At 42.9% G+C, this 24,152-nt stretch overlaps 1 protein-coding gene across 1 annotated transcript in view; it reads right to left on the bottom strand.

Moving 5' to 3' along the window:
• LOC137369998 (gamma-glutamyl hydrolase-like) overlaps window positions 1–24,152 on the bottom strand; it is a 63,218-nt gene that overhangs the window by 13,178 nt on the left and 25,888 nt on the right. Inside the window, exons 4-5 of the mRNA XM_068031906.1 lie at window positions 23,449–23,533; window positions 10,887–11,025 (exon numbers count right to left, since the gene is read on the bottom strand). Of these exons, the coding sequence (XP_067888007.1) occupies window positions 10,887–11,025; window positions 23,449–23,533 (224 nt within the window). The remainder of the gene's footprint in view (window positions 1–10,886; window positions 11,026–23,448; window positions 23,534–24,152) is intronic.

Consider the following 24,152-nt stretch of genomic DNA (forward strand, 5'->3'; position numbering starts at 1 on the left):
GCCCTGACCGGAAAGACATTTCCATGGTAACAGACAATGTTGAAACAATGGGGATCTAGCAGTTGCTTCTCCTATACACAGAAGTGGTCAGACCAGTTTTGGACACATGACTGGCTGGCTGGAGTTTTTGAATTTGAACTTCCAACCAAGGAAGGTTGAAGAGACTGTTCCATATAAGGAGCTGGTCACATGACAAACCTGCTGAGCACCCTGGAAGTTTTTTGAATTTGAACTCCCAAAGGGATTTGAACTGGGAATGCCATCTGCTCATGGACTGAGAGCATCTCTTCTCCTGCCTGTCTGCTCATCTCTCAGGGAACTGAAACCGTTGTAAAGATTCGTGAAACTCAAAGAGAGAAGGGTTTGCCATGTGAACAAAGTTTTAAGATGATTACTGGGCCCCAACGCATCGCAAGACCATATCTTCAATCAAGGACTACAGCGAGCTTGAAAAACTGTAACAAGACATTGCCTCAAACAGTTCTACTTATATTTTCTTCTGTTTTTTCTATTCCTATCTGCATGTTTATATTGCGCGTGCTAGTATGAGCGCGTCGTATATCCGTAGGCGTGAACCGTATTAGAGTTTTAAGTTTAAGGCTTTAATAAATTTCCTCTTTCTGCTTTAAAGCAAAGAAAGCCTGTATGTGCTCAGTTCTTTGCCTTATAATTGGAACCTGTGAACAAGGAATCACAAAGGGGGAGCTCAAAACACAGTGTGTTTAAAATCAAACCCTGTTACAAGGTGAAGACAGCAAGAGATCTCTAGACATATTGCTCACCTGGTCGTAACAAGAGCATGGATCGGGTAGGCGGTTGGCAGGAAACTGGCGGCTGCGGGAGACCCCATTAATTTTGGTGATCAGACTTCATTTATGCAGAACAGGCTGCCAGTGCTAAACAGATTGTTTATAGGTAATTTGACGTTTAGAAGGATGGGAAAATTGGTGGGGCAGACACTTTTGGGCCTGCAGCACGACTTTAAAATGGGAAGACTGGAAGCATCAAGGATTAAACAAAGGAGATTTCAGTGGCCCAGAAATATTACGAGCACACACGGTATCAAGGAGGTGAACTCATGGAAACTTCAAGAGACTAAAGGAAACACTACCTTGCTTCCAGCTTTCACTGACTGCAGCTCGAAATCCCTTTAAATAGCACTGCAAATGATTGCCCCCAGACCTGTACCACGCATGCTTTGTGTGCAGGTTGAAGAAGTAACAACGGCAGTGCTGAGTGACACGAAAATACGACATTTGCCCCTATTTCAATACTTTAATTAGGCCAGTGCCAGTTTGTAGTGGGAATGCCAGCTGCTTAAAAATTGAAGTCTGCTCAAAAATCAGAATGGGCATAATGTCAACAGTAAGTCAACGGATTTATTTTTCACCTGAAGTTGTAATGATAAGAAAAAAAAAGTCCCTCACCTCCAATAATTCTATCAGAACACTTACATCAAGAGCTCTCTAGTCATAGGTAGGTACAACTTGTGGTTCTTAACAATGCAAGATGCTGTACTCTGTAGCACCTAACACGGGGAGGCATTACCAATGGCAGTACAATTATTCATTGGCATAGAAATTTGGTGCAGTCGGTTTACAGGCAAAAAATGGCCACCTAAAGCATCCAATCAGGTGCATGGCAAGTGTGTGCACATTGAACCGAAAGTGCATCACTGCCATATTGGTAAAGGCATAAGAGGTGTCGAGGGCCCATGCCAGATTAGGCATTAGGACCATTGCAAAAAAGGAGTCTAACATCTGTTTGAGGTCTCCTTTACCAAATTGATTTGAAAGGGACAGTTGGCACCGAACCAGGTCTACATGCGGCCTAACCAGCAGTCCTTAAAGACTGCCACCAAAAATGTAAGTTTTTAAAGAAAGTATTTACCTGAAAGTGAAGCCAGCTTAAACCAATTTCTTGGCCATTATTTTTAAGGTTGCAAAGGTAAGAGGGCAAAGCTTAAAATAACCTCTTAAGTTTCTACGGCTAGATTTCAAACCCAGCTCTAAATTATGATCAGACTTCAGCAGGTGTCCATAAATATGATCTTTCAGCAGGTCACAGTTCTATTTGGCTGTAAAGGACTTTGTTGGTTGAAGGATGTTGGGATGCCTAGCTATATTGTACAGCATGTTTTGTATCATCTCAAGTTGCTGTTATTTCTGTTTGCTTAATATAATTTTAATACTTAAAAATAGTTTCAAACTGCAAGAACAAATGCCCGTGCTTGATCACTTGTATGGAGTTGCCCACCTTCCTTGCTGTAACATACGATTAACATATTTGTACTGACGACAAGAATCCACTAAAGCTAATAACCCTAATGAATTTTTAAGAAACTGATAAGCACTACAAAGCCATAAGAAAGATGAAGCTGAAAAAGGGTGCATACGACCGATGTCAGATGCATAATACATTTGAGAACTGGGCTGAATATAGAGGTTCAGAGCAGAACAGAACAGAAAAAACAAAGAGAAGCAAGAGAGAGTATGAGAAGAGACTGGCAGCTAACATAAAAGGCAATCCAAAAGTCTTCTACAGGCTAATAGATAGTTAAAAAGGTGGTAAAAGGAGGAATGGGGCCAATTCTGGACCTAAAGGGGTATTTACAAATGGAGAGAGGGAGCATGGCTGGGGTACTAAATGAGTACTTTGCAGTTGTCTTTACCAAGGAAGAAGATGCTGCCCAAGTCATAGCAAAAGAGGAGAAACTGGATGGGCTAAAAATTGATAGAGAAGGTATTAGATAAGCTGGCTGTATTTAAAGTTGATAAGTCACCAGGAGCGGATGAGATACTTCCTTCCGTATCCTTGGATGCAAGATTGGAAGTTGTGGAAGCACTGGTCGTGAGCTTCCAATCCTCCTTAGATACAGGGGTGGTGCCAGAGACAGAAGAATTGTAAATGTTACACCCTTGTTTAAAAAAAAGTGTAAAGATAAGTCCAGTGTTACAACTAGGTGAGAAAGAGGTCTAGAGTTCCCTTTCAGCCTCCACATGGTCTTACTGTAATAGGGTTTTATTTTTAAAAACACTGTTTGTAGCTCCCCCTTGGTGAATCCTTGTTCACCGCTTACCAATTATAAGGCAAAGAAACCAGCACAAACAGGCTTTCTCAGGTTTAAAGAAGAAAAGTTGAAATTTATGAAACTTAAACTCTAATTTGCTTAATGCCTACGGATACACGACGCGCCCATGCTAGCATGCATGCGCAATACACACATGCAGATAGAACAAGCTCAAAGAACAGTAACCAAAACCATATTCAAATATTGCCTCAAACTTTTCCACTTTATTTCTTCTGCTCTGTTCTGTCTCTATCTGCATTTGTGTATCGCATGTGCATGCTAGTGTGGGCGCGTCGTGTATCCGTCGGCATTAAGCGAATTAGAGTTTAAGTTTAATAAATTTCAACTTTTCTTCTTTAAACCTAAGAAAGCCTGTTTGTGCTGGTTTCTTTGCCTTATAATTGGAAAGTGGTGAACAAGGATTCACCAAGGGGGAACTAAAAACACGGTGTGTAAAAAAAAATTAAACCCTGTTACGGTAAGACCCGGTGAAGGATGAAAGGGAACCCAAGACCTCTTAATAAGCATTGGTTTGAATTATGATTAAATTATTAAGGTTAACTGACCTGTTAACTTGGGAAAACTGGAATTTAATTGGTGACCACAATGAACTTCGAAGTTATCATCGCATGGTATGAAGAAGTATTTAATTACGGATATAAGACTTGGTCATATATAACACTGGCAGTTTTGAATTTTAAATGTTTATTGCTGTGAATTGGAGTTTGGGATCATCTTTGTTGTATTAAAATATATCAGTGGGTTAGGAACCTTTTACAAAAATGTTAAAAGTTTGGAAACAATTGGAGTTTAATCTAAACTGATGTCTTCTCTGATGGAGATCTTTTGAAGTTTGAGGGGAAAATCAAATTTAGGAAAACTAAAAAGCTGTCTAGATGGTTTCTATTAATATACAGAAATAAGTTTCTTTTGGGAATAAATCAATGGAATATTAACAAAACCTGTCACTCCAGCAATACTCATTTGAATTTGGCATAATTTTGAGATGCAAAAAGTCCAGTGTAATTTAGCAAATTACTTTTAAGAAAGTAAAATATCATCCAAGATTAAAGAACAAACAAACAAATGAAGGATAAAAGAGAAAAGGGAACTGTAGCTCTGTGTCATGGGCACATAAGGTCAAGAAAGCAGGTGCGCGGTGCGCAACAGTCATGAGGAAAGATAAAAGGATCTTAGAAGGTCGGCAGTAAATAATTTGGGGTTGTTTTACCATTTTAGGGAATTGTCCTGGGCAAACTTAGGCAGAAGTCAGGAAGAAAACTCAGGTATGCATAAGTTTCTGTTTGTGTACTATATTAGTGTCCTGTGATTTCCTTGTTTGTCTGTGTCACTGAACTAAAGGTTTATTAAGCTTCAGTGGCCTGGTCCTGCATGATGTTTTAAAGTTTTGACAGCTGTATAAAATGGATAAGAAGCTGTTAAAGCACTCGCTTTGTTTTGGCAAGGGAAAAGAAGAAGGGTTCCTTTAAGGGGGACGATGGGTATTGATACTTGGCACTGTCAATTCGATTGATCCTGAGGGTGAAAAACTTGAAGACCACCCTTTCCATCCCCCCACCCCATGCTGTAGTTTGAAGTTTAGCAGATTTAAACGAAGGACCAAGACCACTAACGCACTTTATTTCCTTTGTTTTCTTTCTTTCATCTTAAGTTGTTAAGTTGAATATGAGTTGGATTAAAAGGAAGGTGTAATTAAACAAACCAAGTGTTATAAGTTATAAGATTTGAGTTGAGATTTCTGGCCAAGAATCACAACTTGACTGTATTTTGATAAACATGTGGGAATTTTAATCCAGATATGATTTCACACATGTGAGAACAGGGTAATTTTTAATGTTGGATATTGCTAATTGGAACTTGGAAAATAGTTTGGGTCTGAAACAGTCCATATGTTTTAAGTTCAAATTGTTAAAAGGAAGAGAATTTGACAAAAGGATCTAAAAAAGCTTGGAATTTTAAAACATTGTCAGAAGAAAGCGTTCTGAAATACAAATTTCTCGTTTGTTTTAAAAGTATGTGTTTAGACTATTCCATAACACGTGGTTTATTCTGTCTTCGTAGGAAAAGGGGTGGTGACATCATCACTAGTCCATCTCAGAATGTTCGTCCCACCCCCTTCCAGAATAACAGAAAGTTAACCCTTTCCGCCAACAGTTTCAGCTGACCATATAACTTTCAAAATTTATTGCAGCAAGATTGCCAACAGTTTCAGAAATTTGATCAGACATCCACAGTGAATTGAAGATGATGGAATTAAATTAAATTAATTTGAGTTGGTATTCTAATATGAAATTTAAAGAGATTCTAGGAAACAATAAAACCACACACACGGTCTCAGTGGTTTCTGTTTGGACAACAGTAAATATTGGACTAAATATGAAAACAACATCACTGTGTGTCAGCTCAGAGGTTTGGTACAGCTATATCCTGTACTCCCTTCCTAACAGCAATGTGGGTGTACCTAACCCACATGGACTGCAGCAGTTCAAGAAGGCAGCTCACCACCACCTTCTCAAGGGCAATTAGGGATGGGCAATCAATGCTGGCCTGGCCAGCGACACCTACATCCCATGAATGAATAAGAAAAAAGATAGATTGTAAAAGGAAAAATCTTAAAGTGATAGGACTGGTACTTTATTTTCCAGTTCTGCCAGACCTGCTGAGTATTTCCAGCATTTCTTGTTTTTATTTCAGATTTCCAGCATCTACAGTATTTTGCTTTTACTTTACTTTCCAGTAATGCCCCACGAAGTGACACCACTCCCAATGGGCTCAGGTAAAATTACATGACTCACATTCTGTTTCTGACAACAGGAGGGCCAGCCAGCAGCAACAGATAAACCACTAGAGCAATGGCAGCCCGGTGGGTAGCAGTAACGGTGATTAAAGGCGTACTACCCGACCGAGTCCGACGGCATGTGGTGGGTTCGGGTCGGGTCGGGCCAGGCCAAGTCCAGGTTACGTCCGGTGCGATCGGGCCGGACACACACGGCAAGTGCTCTGCTGTTAAGTATTACAAATAAAAAAAAACTTACCTGAGCTGGGAGTCTGGGATGAAGCTCAGTCTGCGCAGTGAGCGAGTGACGTCACTATGATGTCATCGCGCATGCGCTGCAGCTGTTTGCAGGTTAAGGGATGGTCGGGTTGGGCTCGGGGCAGGTCGAGTAGTGGCGGGTTCGGGTCAGGCCCGGGGCAAAATCGGAGGGACTCTGGCCAGGTCGGCTCAGGTCCGCTGTGGTTCGGTCGGGTTCTTCTTCCCGACCAAAAGCAGGCCTCTAACGGTGAATCACCCTCCTGGTAACTGCAGCAGCACGGGAGGCACCCACTGTAAATATCCAAAGAACCACTTGCCTGCATCCAGGACAGTATGTACAATTAAAGGAGGGAACATGTCAACTGCGTCCAACACCGGAGTGAATATCATGACGGGATGGACTAATCTGCCTCCATTTGTTTGAGAACTCAAAGGAAAGGGCTGGTGACATGTTGGCGCAGGACTTGGTAGATAACATTGCTTCAGATATTTAAGACATACGATTTGGTACGGCCCCGCCCCATACATCAGGCTGTGAAAAGATTAGATCTTATTAACCTACATGAAAAAAAGACAGGGACTGGTAGTTACACGACCTTTAATGGGGGGGGGTGGTGGGAGTGGAGAACACAATCAAGCTCCTGATGATTGTGCCTTAAGAACATGCCAATGGAACTTATTCAGGGGATATAAATTCATATCCCTCGGAGTGGCAAGGGACGAGCTGTTGTATCAGCTGGGATCTTGGGGGTACGCAGCTCCAGGTTTAAATGATACCCTTTCGATGACAACATGAGAATGTTGTACTGCATCACAGCATTACATCATCTGCTCTTGTAATATGCTGAGACCCATCAAGTAATGACTCTGCCATTGCAGTATCCGTCAGCCCTCTTATAAAACCTTTAAGGCAGTCCAAACTTCTCCGTCGCACTGGTGCTTTTAGATGGACAGGACAAGGTTCTTATACAGGGGATTGGAGTGTGATAATAACCATACTCACTGACTCCTTTATGGTGGGGGATTTCCACCTTGCAGGCAGGGTCCTCGCGAGGTATGTATTCAGCCCATGGTGGGATGGTTTGTTAAACATTGACGCCGTCCCAGGATGAATAGCCCGCAAAGCAGTGCAAAAGGCCCCTAGCCACCACTAGGAGGTTTTTGGAGCCAAGCCATCAAGCAATCACGAGGGGCAGGGTGCAGGTGAACCTAGCCAAAGGAGTGGCTACGGTATTGGATGATTTGGGCAGCAATTGAGCCAAGACAGCAAGAATGCAGTATAACAGGTGGGAAGTGGGAAGGATCGCTGCAGCCGTTGTAGCCATTGCAGTCCTGGTAGTTAGTCTCTGTATTTGGTGCTACCAGAAGCTGATGGTATCCCAAGCGGTGCAGATGGTGATGCTGGTCAACAAAGGGTACACCCTGGTATCCGCCGTAATTGAAGCCCCTCTCCCAGAGAATATAAAACTCAGGAACATTTACGAGGATTTTGCTATCTAATTGGATGATGGTTCCGGGTCCACCCTAGGTCAATGGGACTTCAGTGAAGCCATAAGAGAAATGTAAACTTGGAGATCCGAAGCCCAGTGAACTCCAGTAGGATCCCTGGAGCAACTGGTAAGGAGAAGATTTTGGGAATGTCCCGCCTGGGTCAGGTGGTGCGCCTGACCAGAAGTCCAAAAGGAGGGACTGAAGTAGGACCAAAACGGCAACATTAGTAGATTTAGCATTAGAATGCACTAATAATCTTAGAAAAAAAACACTGTAGTTGTGAGGGGCCCGTTGAATGAAGGGATACTTGGCCATAATGCTGATATTGTACAACTCAGTACCTAACTGCCTCTACAACCTGTGTAAACATGCTGTCCTAGATTCACCAATCAAAGAGATAAGGGGAAGACTGGAGATGGGATAGGCAGCAATAAATGGTGGGAACAACCTGGAGCATGTCAGGAGTAGTGTGATCAATGAGTAATGACTAATGTATCTTGTAAATGTGCACTGTAAACTCCATCACTGAGAAGTTCTTTGGGTTACCAGAAACTTCTTCCTTGCATATGCTTGAAATAAAGTCTTTATTTGCTTTAATCCCATGGACTCGAGAGTGGTTAAATTTTTCCACAATATATTTTATTAACCTTATCACTAGTTTCTGTACTATTTTAAACTTTAGGATTAGAATAGACCTTAACCACTTACGAGAGAGCGAGAGCGCGAGAGAGAGCGCGCGAGAGAGCGAGAGACTCTGAGAGACAGGATTTATATGCATTTGGAAAGGCAAGGTCTGATTCGGGATAGTCAGCATGGCTTTGTGCGTGGGAAATCATGTCTCACAAATTTGATTGAGTTTTTTGAGGAGGTGACCAAGAGGATTGACGAGGGCAGGGCGGTGGACGTTGTCTACATGGACTTTAGTAAGGCCTTTGACAAGGTCCCGCATGCTAGGTTGGTCCGGAAGGTTCGAACACATGGGATCCAGGGTGAGCTAGCCAATCGGATACAAAATTGGCTTGGTGACAGGAGGCAAAGGGTGGTAGTGGAGGGTTGTTTTTCAGATTGGAGGCCGGAGACCAATGGTGTGCCGCAGAGATCGGTGCTGGGCCCGATCATGATTAGTGGGCATGATTAGTAAATTTGCAGACGACAACAAAATTGGTGGTATAGTGGACAGTGGGTTGTCGAAGGTTACAACAGGATATAGATAAACTGGGAAAGTGGGCAAGGGATTGGCAAATGGAATTTAACGCAGACAAGTGCAAAGTGATGCATTTTGGGAAGTCAAACCAGGGCAGGACATTTTCAGTGAATGGCAGGGCCCTAGGGAGTGTTGTTGAGCAGAGAGACCTTGGGGCGCAAGTACATAGTTCCCTGAAAGTGGCAACACAGGTAGACAGGGTGGTGAAGAAGGCGTATGGCATGCTTGCCTTCATCGGCCGAGGCACTGAGTACAGGAGTCAGGACATCAGGTTGCAGGTGTACATAACGTTGGTTAGGCCGCACTTGGAGTACTGTGTGCAGTTCTGGTCGCCGCACTACAGGAAGGATGTGGTTAAGCTAGAGAGGATGCAGAAAAGATTCACAAGGATGTTGCCTGGCTTGGAGGGCTTGAGTTATAAAGAGAGATTGGATAGGCTGGGTCTGTTTTCCCTGGAGTGAAGGAGGCTGAGAGGGGACATGATAGATGTATATAAAATTATGAGAGGCATAGATAGGGTAGATAGAGTCTGTTTCCCATGGTAGGGGTGTCTAAAACTAGAGGACATAGATTTAAGGTGAGAGGGAGGAGGTTTAAAGGGATCAAAGGGGTAAATTTTTCACACACAGAATAGTGGGTATCTGGAATGAGCTGCCAGAAGAGGTGGTGGAGGCAGGAACAGTAGCAACACTTAAGAGGCATCTGGACAGGTACTTGAATGAGCAAGGCATAGAGGGATATGGAATTAATGCAGGCAGGTGGGATTAGTATGGATGGGTATTATGGTCGGCATGGATGCGGTGGGCCGAAGGGCCTGTTTCTATGCTGTACGACTCTATGACACTAAGACTCTATGACAAGAGAGAAAGGGCATGAGAGCGAGGAGAGAGTGCGAGAACAGGAGAGACAGACAGAGAGAACGGGAAGGGAGAGAGAGAATGAACAGGAGAGAGAGGGAGAAAAGAGAAAGGGGACGGCAAGAAAAGAGAAAAAAAAAGGTTTGCATTTGTATAGTGCCTTTCATGATCACTGGATATCTCAAAGTGCTTTACAGCCCATGCTAAACTTTTGAATTGTAGTCACTGTTGTAATGTAGGAAATACGGCAGCTACTTGCGCACAGAAAACTCTCAAACAGCAATGGGATGATGATCAGAAAATCTGTTTTTGTGATGTTAATTGAGAGATAAATATTGCCCAGAACACCAGGGATAATTTGTCTGCTCTTCTTTGAAATGCTATCATGGGTTCTTTTATGTCCACCTGAGATGGCAGATAGGGCCTTGGTTAACATTTGATCTGGAAGACGACACCACCAACAGTGCAGCACTCAATCAGTACTGTACTGGAGCGTCTGCCTTATTTTTGTGCTTACATGTATGGGTTGGGACTTGAATCCACAACCTTCTGACTCAGAGGTGAGCATGCTACCAACTGAGCCACAGTTGACACCTATATCCATCTTAACAGGCAAAAAGGTTTAATGTCTAATCCAACAGACAATCCAGCACTCCCTCAATACTGCACCGGGCAGTCAGTTTATGTTATAGGCTGACATTCTGGTGTATGGTTTAATCCATATTGTAAACCGTCTTTCAGTTGTACTTCTCCACGCTGGCTAATGTTAACAGGTTAGACCTTAATCCCTCTCAATTGAGCAAAGTTTCCATTCTCAGATGGAGGACTGGACCTGAACTAGGTGCTGTAGAGTCAAGATAAGGAAAGCTCAGGTAAATAACAAAAAAAGTGGAACAAGTTGCCAGTGCAGGTGGATGAACAGGACACTTTAAACTTACAGAAAAGTAATCACACGGAAGTCTAAAACTAGCTACTATTTTCAAGCGGATATTTCTATTATTTATAACATTTAATAACCAAGAAAGCTTTCAGATGTCAGTAATGTTTCCAATTCATTTTTGAACCGCTTCCTGTTTGTTAAAGAATGGTCATGATGTTCTCATGAGGTGGCTACACAGGGGGCCATTGATTCAGCTGCCCGTTATACATTGCTCCAGATTTTCATTCCCAAAGTCAAAATTACGCACACACATTCAGCCTTCTTTTTACCTTGGGTGAATTTCAAAGGAAGAGGCAGATTTGAAGTGTTTGTAGCAATAAGAAGTTTTTCTCCACTGGTAAGAACAGTCAGCTCTTCAAATCCAAGACAAGTTCCCCACACTGGGAAGTAAGACCCATGATCGTTAGCCTATTGAAACCAGAAAATTTGCAGTCTTAATTCCAGTCTTGATAGTTACCAACTACTAGCACAACTAGTGCTTTATATTTCATCTAAAGTATTCTTGCATAAGTTATGTTGACAGATACAATTCTACTGAATTTATACAATTCCATTACATTTAGCAAACAAAACGATGCTGGCAACCAAGGTCCTTCCATTTAAGCGTGTCACTTCTCTCATCCCATCTACCATTTTTAACTTCTGTCCAATTGCTGCATGTTGAGTATAAAAAAAAATGTTGTATGCATGTTCATGGTTTATAAACAGTGCTGATATGATAGTGATAAGTCACTAATGGACTAGTCTTTTACGCCCCTGACATTGTGGCTGATGGTGAATCTGGAAATACAAGATATATAACTTGGGATATCATAGATATACATACAAAGGCACCAAAGTATCCTTAGAACCAATTTATTACCCATTAATATATTGAAGTGTTACATGCTTGAAGAAAACTAATCAAATTAGTTATTACTAAAAAAACTTAATTCTGAAAACTGACAAGGCAAATTTATATTAGATGCTGAAATCTAGCGTTTTCATGTTTTCAAGAATGTAGAACATTATTATAAACATAATCACTGAGTTTTCCTCTTATTTTTAAAGTAGTTTGTTAAACTACAAATGCTGAAAATAAAAAGGGATAGAATGTTAAAAATACACAGCCTGTCAGCATCTATAAAGAGAAAGCCTTGACTAACATTTCCTGTGTAACCCTCCATTAGAACTGGAAATTGGAAGAGAGATGAACCCCTTGATAGGACTGAAGAAAATGAAGGGAAGAACAAGACAGTCAAGAATACAGACTTATAGAGGAGTTAAGTGATCAGTAGAAATTAGGTTTATAGAAAAGCTGGAACAGGCTAATAACTGATAAGACGATATAAGAAGAGCATCTCAATGAGAAAATGAAGACATTAAAAGAACAAAAAGGTGTGAAAATAACTAAGACAGACAGTGAAAAGGCATGGAAGATGATGTACAAATTAAAGATGCTGTCAAAATGAAAGTGAATGCATTTGCAGGGGATGGGAGAAACAAATAGAATATAGGGGAACCCAAAACTAAGTGAATGCTGTAAATCTGAAATAATGGCAGAACATATTAGAAACACACAATAGGTACTGTTGTGTTATTGCCTTCTTCACAGCAATAACACACCAAGCAATCTTGAGTTGAAAGATTCTTTATTACTAAGCAACAGGTTTACAAGACAGTTCTATACTACGTGTGACTAGGTGATTAACAACTCCAACTAAGCTTGTATGTGTTGGTTGATGTCATTTCCTGTGATGATGTGTGAAGTACTCTGTTAAGGTGGTATCACAAGAAGTACTGCAGCCATTCTTCCAAAAACTGGGAAGCTGTCCATCAGCTGGTTGCACCCGGACTGTGTTTTGCTCTAACCCAGTAATAAATGTGCTAAACCCAACCTGTAGAGGATGAGGGCCCCAGGAGGAAAATTATAGTTGGTTCATAGTGGATTCACATTCGTGTAACATTTCTATTCTACTACTAAACCAGGAAGGAAATCAAAGGCAATTTTCCAGTTTCTTCCTTCAGCTAAATCGGAACACAAAAGTCCGCATGTGTCAAGCCTGTGTCCTCAGTACCTTGCTCTACGGCAGCGAGGCCTGGACAACGTACGTCAGCCAAGAGCGACGTCTCAATTCATTCCATCTTCGCTGCCTCCGGAGAATCCTTGGCATCAGTTGGCAGGACCGTATCTCCAACACAGAAGTCCTCGAGGCAGCCAACAGCCCCAGCTTATACACCCTACTGAGTCAGCGGCGCTTGAGATGGCTTGGCCATGTGAGCTGCATGGAAGATGGCAGGATCCCCAAGGACACATTGTACAGCGAGCTCATCACTGGTATTAGACCCACCGGCCATCCATGTCTCCGCTTTAAAGACGTCTGCAAACGCGACATGAAGTCCTGTGACATTGATCACAGTTGCCAGCGATCACCAGAGCTGGCGGACAACCATAAAGGCAGGGCTAAAGTGTGGCGAGTCGAAGAGACTTAGCAGTTGGCAGGAAAAAAGACAGAAGCGCAAGGGGAGAGCCAACTGCGAAATAGCCCTGACAACCAATTTTATCTGCAGCACCTGTGGAAGAGTCTGTCACTCCAGTATTAGCCTTTCTAGCCACTCCAGGCGCTGCTCCACAAACCACTGACCACTTCCAGGCGCTTTCCCATTGTCTCCCGAGACAAGGAGGCCAAAGAAAAGTTCTCCCCGGAATGTCGTCTTTTGCAGAACTGATTCTTTTTCCTGTTGAAATATAATTATTGAACTGACTTTGGATACTTTAATGCTCGTCCTGGCTAAGGGATGTGTGTGTGTGAGGGAATGAAATGCATTCTTCAGTTCATGTAATGCATGCATTCTTTAAAACACAGTGATTACTCCAAGAATGTTAATGTAGTGGGACAGCATGAGAACTGATTGGGAGAGACAAGCTCAAAACAGCATTCACTATTGCAGTGGAGGAGATTTTTGGAGCTTCCATACCAGTATCCATTTGCCTCCCTGAATGAGTGTCAATTTGTAACCATGTATGCAAAAGCAAAATACTACAGATACTGGAAATTTGAAATAAAAACAAAATGCTGCAAATACTCAGCGGTCTGGCAGCAACTGTGGAGAGAGAAACAGGGTTAACGTTTCATGTCGATGACTTTTCACTAGTTATGCTGGGAGCACTTTACTCTGAATCGAACTGTATACAAATAGTAAAATAAAAGCAAAATACTGCGGATGCTGGAAATCTGAAATAAAAACAAGAATTGCTGGAAATACTCAGCAGGTCTGGCAGCATCTGTGGAGAGAGAAGCAGAGTTAACGTTTCAGGTCAGTGACCCTTCTTCAGAAGATATACAAATAGTCATTTGGGAGTACAGAACTTGAGTATTGCTGAACATAGAGACATGTTGTCAAAATGTTTCATCTTGCACTTAATCAGGGCAATCTGAAAGAATATCAATGTAAGGGAAAGCAACAATTTTATACCGTACGAGAAGAGAGTGCTGATTGGTTGGCAAGTAAACTCTGGTAGAGGCATTGCCATGGAGAATGCACCAACATGTGTGGTGGTCGCCACTAACAGGATGCTGCTGTCAAGCCAAAAAGACATTCTGCCTATCACACAAATGAGTAATGTGATATATGAATTTCAATGCCAGTGTGATGCTAGGTATATAAGCCATATGTCCCAAAGACCGGCAGATCATATCAAACAACATGTCCCTTCCGCTGGTTGCAACAGGCAAGGTACAGGCTGTACCCAACCAGCCCGTGGTTGCAAAACTCAAAACACAATGTCCAATATTAGACGTGAATTGGACAACATGTGCTAAATAATCGTCAGTGTGCTAAGAATTACGCTGACAACCAATTTAAGATGGTCAGTAGGGCTCGCAGTTTGGCACATTTGAGCGCACTGGAAGCTACATATATTAATACACAGGGTCCTGTTCTTAGCAGACAGAAAGAACATTGTGCCTGTTTCAGCTAAACTAAATAGGTGACAGCCATTTGTTGGTTCATTTCCTCAGGGCAATGCCTTGACCAGAGTCAAGCTACCTGGTTTAAATTTCAAACAAAGCTCGACAGTTAACTGTCAAGAATCTAACTGTATTTATCTACACCTGATGGGAGTTATTAATGCTCAATCCCACCTGACGTATACTAAATCCCATGTTCTCCTGTCTTCCAGGCTGCACTGGCTCCTCATACTCGAGAAAATTGATTTCAAAATTCTCAAGACTTGCTTTCAAAGCTTTCCATGACCTCAGTGCATCCTGACCTTTGTGATCTCTTCCGGCCCGATGCCCTTCATGCACCCGTCCAGTTGCCAACTAGTTTTGTGCCAGCGCAGTGAACACTCCCAGTCAGGCACTCCAATCCTGCCCGGGAACTAACTAAGCAGTTCCCTTTGCTAAACTGGCCTGTACCCTCCCTACTTTCAAAACCTCCTCAAAGCTGTTCTCCCATACATGTTTCAATTCCCCAATCCCAGCTTCTCCATTTCTCAACTTCCCCATGTTCGAGGTCTGATTTTTCACCCTTATTTGGAGTCATTTTTCTGCCTGGGAGAAGTCTGTATCACTTGCTGCTGCTGCTACACTAAGTGCCTGGAAGGAGAGGGGTTCCGTTCAGCAGCACGAAAATTCATCTCCTTCAGGTGTGTAACGAAATAAAAAAAACACAATTCAATGAAACAGTTCTCAACTAATTACAATTCGAATATCACAAGCACAAACAACCAGGAGGGAATGCTTTACGCTGAATCTAATTGTATAAAACTATAGGGCGGCACAGTGGCGCAGTGGTTAGCACCGCAGCCTCACAGCTCCAGCGACCCGGGTTCAATTCTGGGTGCTGCCTGTGTGGAGTTTGCAAGTTCTCCCTGTGTCTGCGTGGGTTTCCTCCGGGTGCTCCGGTTTCCTCCCACATGCCAAAGACCTGCAGGTTGGTAGGTAAATTGGCCATTAGAAATTGCCCCTAGTATAGGTAGGTGGTAGGGAAATATAGGGACAGGTGGGGATGTGGTAGGAATATGGAATTAGCGTGGGATTAGTATAAATGGGTGGTTGATGGTCGGCACAGACTCGGTGGGCCGAAGGGCCTGTTTCAGTGCTGTATCTCTAAACTAAACTAAACTATACCTCACGGGAATGTTTTACTCTGAATCTAACTGTATTAAACTATATCTGACGGGAATGTTTTACTCTGAATCTAACTGCATTAAATTATATCTGACGGGAATGTTTTACTCTGAATCTAACTGCATTAAACTATATCTGACGGGAATGTTTTACTCTGAATCTAACTGCATTAAATTATATTTGACGGGAATGTTTTACACTGAATCTAACTGCATTAAACTATATCTGACGGGAATGTTTTACTCTGAATCTAACTGCATTAAACTATATCTGATGGGAATGTTTTACTCTGAATCTAACTGCATTAAACTATACCTCACGGGAATGTTTTTTGCCTGAATTTAACTGTATTAAATTATATTTGACGGGAATGTTTTACTCTGAATCTAACTGCATTAAACTATATCTGACGGGAATGTTTTACTCTGAATCTAACTGCATTAAACTATACCTCACGGGAATGTTTTTTGCCTGAATTTAACTGTATTAAATTATATTTGACGGGAATGTTTTACTCTGAATCTAACTGCATTAAACTATATCTGACGGGAATGTTTTACTCTGAATCTAACTGCATTAAACTATATCTGACGGGAATATTTTTTGCCTGAATTTAACTGTATTAAACTATACCAGAAGGGAGAGTTTTACTCTGAATCTAACTGTATTAAACTATACCTGATGGGAATGTTTTTGCCTGAATCTAACTGTATTGAACTATACTTCTGTGGTTTGCAATAATTTTGTAGCTGAGCAAACATCCCATCGGGCATCATTCTGACCCTGTCAGCTGTCAGAGCAACGGTGGCACCACGGTTCAGTGAAGCCTCCCTGCTGATTCCCCTGCAGGCTGCAAGGGAAATATGGCAGATCCTTCTCCCCAGCAATGGCAAGAATACCTCCTCCAGCTGGACCAAGCAAGACTAGATGGATATTGTAGAGGAGGTCAATAGCCATGGGGTTACCAGTCGTAACTGGGTGCAGTGCAGGAAGAGGATCAATGACCTCCTACGCTCTGCATGCGCACAAGCATAAAGCCACACAGTTGACACAACCATTTTAATGACAGGAGGGTCATATCGTAACAATAGCTAATTACTGACAGCATAAGTCTCCCTTGTTCATATCTTAGCCCAATTGAGACCCATGACAGACAGAGTCTGTATGAGACCAGCGACATCCCCCAGGTGCAGAAGAGGGGTCCATGTTAGTATTGATGTGACGTAGAGACGTTTGGAACTGAATAACTGCATCCTTGATCTTTCAGAAATGCGCCCACAACAGTACGGAGAGGGCCAGGACTGGTGGCGGGGTGCCCGACCTGCGGCCTCTGTCTCAGGCCGACGAGGAGGCTTTAGTGTTAACCAGGAGCCAAGGAGGACGTGCCAATTGACACATCGAGCTCGGAGTCCCAAATGAATAGGGTGATTATTCACAAAATGAATCTAAATTACATTTTGTAGAGAATCGCAATGCTGTCATCATTGGGACATGTGTACCATAACACCTAAATGTCTGTTCTTTATATTGTATCTTGCAAATGATTAGAGACAATGAGGAAACGATGACAACCTCTGAGGACGAGGAACACTTAGATGATGCTCTGTCCCATGACTCTCCTGCACCTTCCACCAGCACAGCTACTCTCACCTTGATGTGTATCCGATCGGCTTTTGAATCAGGGTTACAAGCTGGTGAGAGCACCACACACGCATCCGAGAAGCTGGCTGAGGCTGAGACAGCCGAGGCCTCAGACAGTCGGAGGGACTGTGGATGTCCAGGCCCATACAGAGCCTCAGGCTGATGATGAGCCTCTGGTGTCAATACATAGAACAGCTGGAGTTGCAGGGAGAGGTAAGGCAACATCTGGCAGAGATGCCAGAGGCCATGCGCATCCTTGAGCGGACGATGGAGGAATCCATCCATGCCATGTGCCAGGCATATGAGCGCATGGCTTCATCCATTGAGAGGTTAGGACCCTCATGGAGAGCCACATTCCACAGATGTGCCATGACCTGCAAACTCTCACCTTGGCCATGACTTCGAATCAGCAGTGACAGGACGAGAGAAGGACCAGGAGCCTGGAGAGAGAATGCTCCCACTCTTAGTCCTTCTCCAGTGAGCAGGGAGGTTCCAACAAGCCTCGAGAGTCAGCAGAGGATGCATTCTACTTTCGAACATAAGAATTAGGAGAAGTAGGCCATGCCGCCCCTTGAGCCTGCTCCGCCATTTAATAAGATCATGGCTGATGTAATTGTGTTTCAAATTCCACACTCCCATCTACCGCCAATACCCCATGATTCCCTTGCCAAATATGAATCTATCTACCTCCACCTAAAAAATATTCAATGTTCCTGCCTCCACCACCGTCTGAGGCAGAGAGTTCCAAAGTCGCATAATCCTCAGAGAAAAAATTTCTCCTTATCTCTGTCCTTAAAGACGTCCTCTAATTTTAAAACAGTGCAGTTCCCCCAGGGCGATTTCAGTGTGGACACTGGCTCCTCAGCCCCTCCGCCAATGAGTCCAGCTCCAGCAGTCGTGATGCCTGAGGACAGCCCTGCACCAGTGCAGGAAACCATCAGGCAGCCAAGGCCCTTCAGGCCTCAGGCACCCAGAGGACAACTGCCAAAGTCATCACAGGCCAAGGAGCCCATCAATGGCCTGCTCGATGGTCACTCAGGTGGAACTGTGGCAGGCATTGTTAACGCTGTTCAGCATCATTGCTGGGGTTCCCCACTGGTGTCAGAAGCCATGTCATCAAGGGGTAACCCTTATCCCCAAGAATTCATCCTTGAAGGCCAGCAAGGCGGCAAGGGGGGGTGGATGAAAGAGAGTGAAAAGCAGTGGCACCTGGGACTGATGCAGTATGTATGAGTCATGGCAGCTGCCCAGGGAGCAGGCACACACTTGTAGGAAGTGCTTTCTGTGGTCGCATACTAGTTGGATATGAATCGAATGAGACCCCTTTCTGTTTATGAAGGCGGCCGGTTGGTCCATGGGAGCCTTGACGGCCACATATGTGCAGTCGATCACACCTTGGACCTGTGGGAATCCTGCAATGGCCCCAAATCCATTGGCCCTCTTGGCCTGACTCTCAGGGTCTGCCTTATAGTGTACATAGTCGTCGCCCCTCATGAACAGAGCATTGGTCACCTCCTTGATGCAGCGATGCACTGCGGATTGAGAGACCCCACACGTCACCAGTGGATCCCTGGAATGATCCAGAGGCTTAAAAGTATAGGGCTATGGTAATTTTGAGGTCCACAGGCATAAGGTGACTACCATAACCCATTGGTTGCAAATCATCATTCAGCAGTGTGCAGAAGTGTGTGATGGCTTCTCGAGACATCTGCAGTCAACCTCTCTGCCTGTTGTTCAGACATCTGTAGGTATGTCATCCGAGTCCTATAGACCCACTGGCGTATCTTGGCTCTTCTTCACCTTGGTGGCTGCTGCTGCTCACGTCTAGGAGCTTCCTCTTGCGCCGCAGCTGCCTCTTGGGCCCGCCTCTGGCAGAGATGCCTCATCACAGCAAGGAGATCCAGGAAAACGGTGAATCATACCCATCTCTATCCTCATTGTAACTTCGGTTTCCGTCAAAAGGTCAAATGCACCTATCTGGGAAAAGGTTTATGCTAATTTTGGTTCTGCAGGATTCTGGCATGAGCTCTATGGTATGGACTGATCTTGCTCTCAACTATTCAATAAATGTGAGCCATCGTGACCATACCAATACCATTTAAGTTACCTGCACTGGACGCCCGAGAAAAACAATCTATACAGTTGCCGAGTTCTCCACTCCAACAGTATCCACTTAGAGATCTCCCCTTCCCTCCACAAACAGTATGCACTTGCAGAGTTCAATCCTCCCCTCACTGTTGCAGACTGAGCTTAATGGCAATGTCCATGGTTAAAAAAAAATTCCACAAGATGACAAAGGATAACTTACCAAACCTTCGCAGGCATTAAGGACTCTCGCCTCAGTGGCGCCAGCTTTCCAAAGACGGGAAAGTGAAGGCACGTGGTGCCACGTGCCATTGCCAAAGAATGCGAATGCCTAGAAGGATCGCGGATTAGATACAAATTCATGCAAAACAGTATGTAACAAATTTAAAATATGATCCCGTCACATCGCGACGGAGGTGCCGCCACGGAACTTCACTGCTTCCGAGAAAATCGGAAACCAGCATTATGTTCCATGGTGGATGACTCCATGCTGATTTTCCAGCACCCCCCCCAACCCCGGGCCAAAAAACCCGCCTTCTAATGGAGCATAAAATCCAGCCCGTTATCTTACACTCAGTACCTGGAGTAATATTTTGCACTTGGTTGAGAGCGCCAAACTTATTTCATCTCGGACCCTTACAGGTGAGGGAACCCATCAGTCTAAGGTGGATTTAAGCTAATATGCCACCTCATTGTGCATTCCCATTCCCAAGCAGTCTAAGTTAATCCAGGCCAGACTATCAACAGTACCTTTACTGACCTATGAATATCAACACAGCATCCATATGCCTGTAACTGGTTGGGGTTATGGTAACTGCAAATGGTAGGAAAATCTGGCACTTATAAATGTCAGTGGCTCTGGTAACTGCAAATGCTGTAGGCTGTGGTGAGTTTAAATGTTTGAGTCCGTGAATGGTGTAACCATGGCAGCTTGTTAAAAGTATGTTGAGGACTATCATGAGTATAAATACCAGGACTCTGGTGGCTATAATGGTGGGGGGCTGTGAAGAAGGTGGCAGGGCAGGGTGAGAAAGCAGTTATTAAACCATTTGGGATCTTGGGCTTTATAAACACAATGAGGTTATAGCGAACCGTTATAAAACACTGGTTCTGCCTCAACCGGAGTATTGTGTCCAATTCTGAGCACCACACTTTAGGAAGGATGTGAAGGCATTAGAGAGGGTGCAGAAAAGATTTACAAGACTGGTTCCCAGGATGAGGGACCTCAGTTACAGGAATAGATTAGAGAAGCTGTGGTTATTCTCCTGAGAGAAAAGAAGGTTGAGAGGAGATTTGATAGAGCTGTTCAAAATCATGACGTGATCCTGTGATTAGCGGCCTGGGCAGAATAGATAGGGAGAAACTGTTCCCATTGGTGGAAAGGTCGAGAAACAGATGACACCTATTTAAGGTGAATGGCTAAAGAACCAGAGGGATATGAGGAAAAACCTTTTTATGCAGCAAGTGGTTAGGATCTGGAATGTACTGCCTGAGATTGTGGCGGAGGCATATTATATCATGGCTTTCAAAAGGGAAATGGATAATTACCTGAAGAGAAAACATTTGCAGGCTATGGGAAAAAGGCAATGGAATGGGTCAAGCTGAGTTCCTCTTGCAGAGAACCAGCATGGACATGACTGGCACAATGGCCTCTTTCTATGCTGTAACCATTGTATAATTCAGAGCCAGTCAAAATTAATTAACAAATCACCAGAGAATGGTTGATAATCCCTCTAAATAGCACTGGCAGGGGAGTGTGTGTGTGTGTGTGGAGGGGGGGGGGTCCTTCCTGCTGCTGAATGCATGTTCAGCTGTGTGTATTTAAGGGAGGGCATTACCTAGCAAGATTGTAAATGGCAGCACTGCCCTCAAATTGGTACATGCTGACTGACATCACAATCTGCCTACTCTGCATACTTCCGGTGGATGATCCTAACACGCACACTACTGACCTCCCCAAAACGGTGTCCAGTGAATGGTGGGGCAGACTCCTTTTTGGGACCAAAACAGCACCCATAGTGTTGAAAGTATGGGAATTGTGGAGCTGAGCTTTGTGGCTATCCCAAACTGACTGTATCACCCATTCTCTATTTGTCTTTCATGCATTACATTAGATTATATTCTAATACCCATGTTGTTGGCCCCTCCTACTGAGTGACTGATTGACATAATGCCGCACAAGGGCGCACACTAATTAAATGAGGAAATCAGGAATTCTTAGCAAAGGTTATGCAGATTAAGACAAATTTTTTTTTACTGCTGAAATAAGGATGACCTAAAAAAAAAAAAATCCAAGCTACTCAAGTAGCATGGTCCAGATATAGATAAATCTCTGAAGGAGTCAGGGTCTATCAGTGGTAGAAGCAATAAATCCTTATTCCCCCTTCTATTTTTGTGGTTGTAATACGGTTTTGTACAGCATAACAAAGGAACAGATTGCTAGAATGACTTGGGACGTTCGACTGAACCTGGTTATGAATATTTTATCTACGTACAGCGGCTCTCTAATTTTTTAAATTGGAACACATATTATAGGCTGTTAATGTGGCTTAGTTGGTAACACGCTCACCTTGAGTAACAAGATTGTGAGCACACTCGAGTGCAGTATTGACAGCTGCATTGTTGGGGGTGGAATGACACTTTAAACTGAGACTCCATCTACCTGTTCAGATGAATGCAAAAGATCATAAAGCCCTAGTCTGAAGAAGAACAGGAGCTCTCCCAATATCATGACCAACATTCCTCCCTCAAGCAAAATCACCAAACAAATTAATTTGTCATTAATCTCATTGCTATTTGCAGGATCTCACTCAAGCAAATATGGGAGATGATTTGCACAAAGTAAAAGTGACTGCATTTCAAAAATAATTCATTAGTTGTGAAGCACTTTGAATCATGGCATTTTACAGCATAGGAGGCATTTTACCATCACATCTGTCAGCTCTCTGAAACATCTATCCATTTAGTCACCTTTCTTTGCTCTTTGAAAATGTAAAAGAAACATGTAAAATACTTTTCAACTTGAAAAAAATTCCATCACTGTTACCAGAAGTCCAATATTCTACAATTGCAATAAATGTATTCTCCTTACTTCTCCTTTTATTCTTTTAGTGATGATTGAACTTAGGTCCTCTAGTTATAAACTCATCAATCAGTGGAAATAACTTTTCCCTACTTAGCTTATCAAACCTCTCAAACTTGAATTCTTATACTAAATCGCCTCTTAATCTTCTTTGTTCTAATAAAGAGATCACTAATTTTTCTAGTCTCACCTGATAGGCGAAGCCTCTCATCACTGGTATCATCCCCTCTCCTAGAGAAAGAATTGCAGAACTGGGCACAGTATTTTAACTGCGGCCTAACTAATGATTTGTTCAGTTTTAGCGTTACCCCATTACTTTTATATTCGATATGCTGATTTATAAAACCTGGGATCCCATATGTTTTTTTTTAAAAAGCACTATCAAATTGTCTGCTCACATATAAACATTTTTATATCCGAACCCTTAAACATCTCTGCTCCTCTACTGCAATTGTATTGCTCCACATTTAATTTCATCTGACATCTATCTCCACAATCTACAATATCCTCTGAAGTCACTTACAGTCTTCTTCATGGTTAATCATGCACCCTATTTTTGTGTCGGCAAATGTTGATATTGTGCCATCTTTAGGTATACATTGGAATATAAACCAAGAGCAATGGTGTCAAAACTTACATGATCCCTTAGTCCAGAAAAAATCCAGCAATCAACAACTCGGTTTGCTGTCCTTCAACTAACTTCCAACCATGCAGCCTTTCTTTAAAAGTATATGCCATAATTATATCACTAAATCTCCTATACAGAAGCTTATTAAATGCATCTTGAAAATCCATACACACATTTCTCGAGGCTTTGATGATGATAGGCACCATACAAATGCAAGGTCATCCATGCTAAATTGGTCTACTTTTTTTTTAAAAAACAACACATATACTTCATGAAGTTACCTGAAGTGCAAGATCATAAAACAAGGCTGCAATTTTGGCAAATTGAGATGTTATGAGGTTTGTTCCACCACCCGGAAGAAGCAGCCTGAAAATAATCAGACATGACACCATCAATTTGAAACATCATTTTAAAACATGATATTACAACAGTCGAAAAGCAATGAGATAGAATTATGTAGGACTGACTCAATCTTAACAAAAGGGAATAACCTATTTGACTACATCTTCACCAATCTACCCATCACAGATACATCTGTCCAATGAAGCATTGGTAAGAATGAGCACCACACAGTTCCCATGGAGGCCAAGTCCTGTCTTTAACTTATGCTACCCTCCATCATGTCATATGACACTGCCACCATGTTAAGTAGAATCAATTAAGAAAGATCTAACTGCTCAAAACTGGGCATCCATCAGGCACTGTGGGCCATCAGCAGCAGCAGAATTGCACACAACCAATATTTCCCTCAATCCTTCATGGCCATCAAGCCAGATGCCCTACCCTAGTTCAATGAGGAACGTAGAAGAGCATACAGCACCACACACTTCTAAAATGAGCTGCCAAATTGGTGAAGCTATAACGCAGGACTATATGCATGCTAAACAGTGAAAACATCATGCTATAGACAGCAATGAGAACAGAAAGTGCCAGAAATACTCAGCAGGTCTGGCAGCATGTGCTGCCTACAGAGAAACAGAGTTAA

The sequence above is a fragment of the Heterodontus francisci genome, chromosome 5 (genome assembly GCF_036365525.1).
Source record: "Heterodontus francisci isolate sHetFra1 chromosome 5, sHetFra1.hap1, whole genome shotgun sequence".
NCBI lineage: Eukaryota > Metazoa > Chordata > Chondrichthyes > Heterodontiformes > Heterodontidae > Heterodontus > Heterodontus francisci.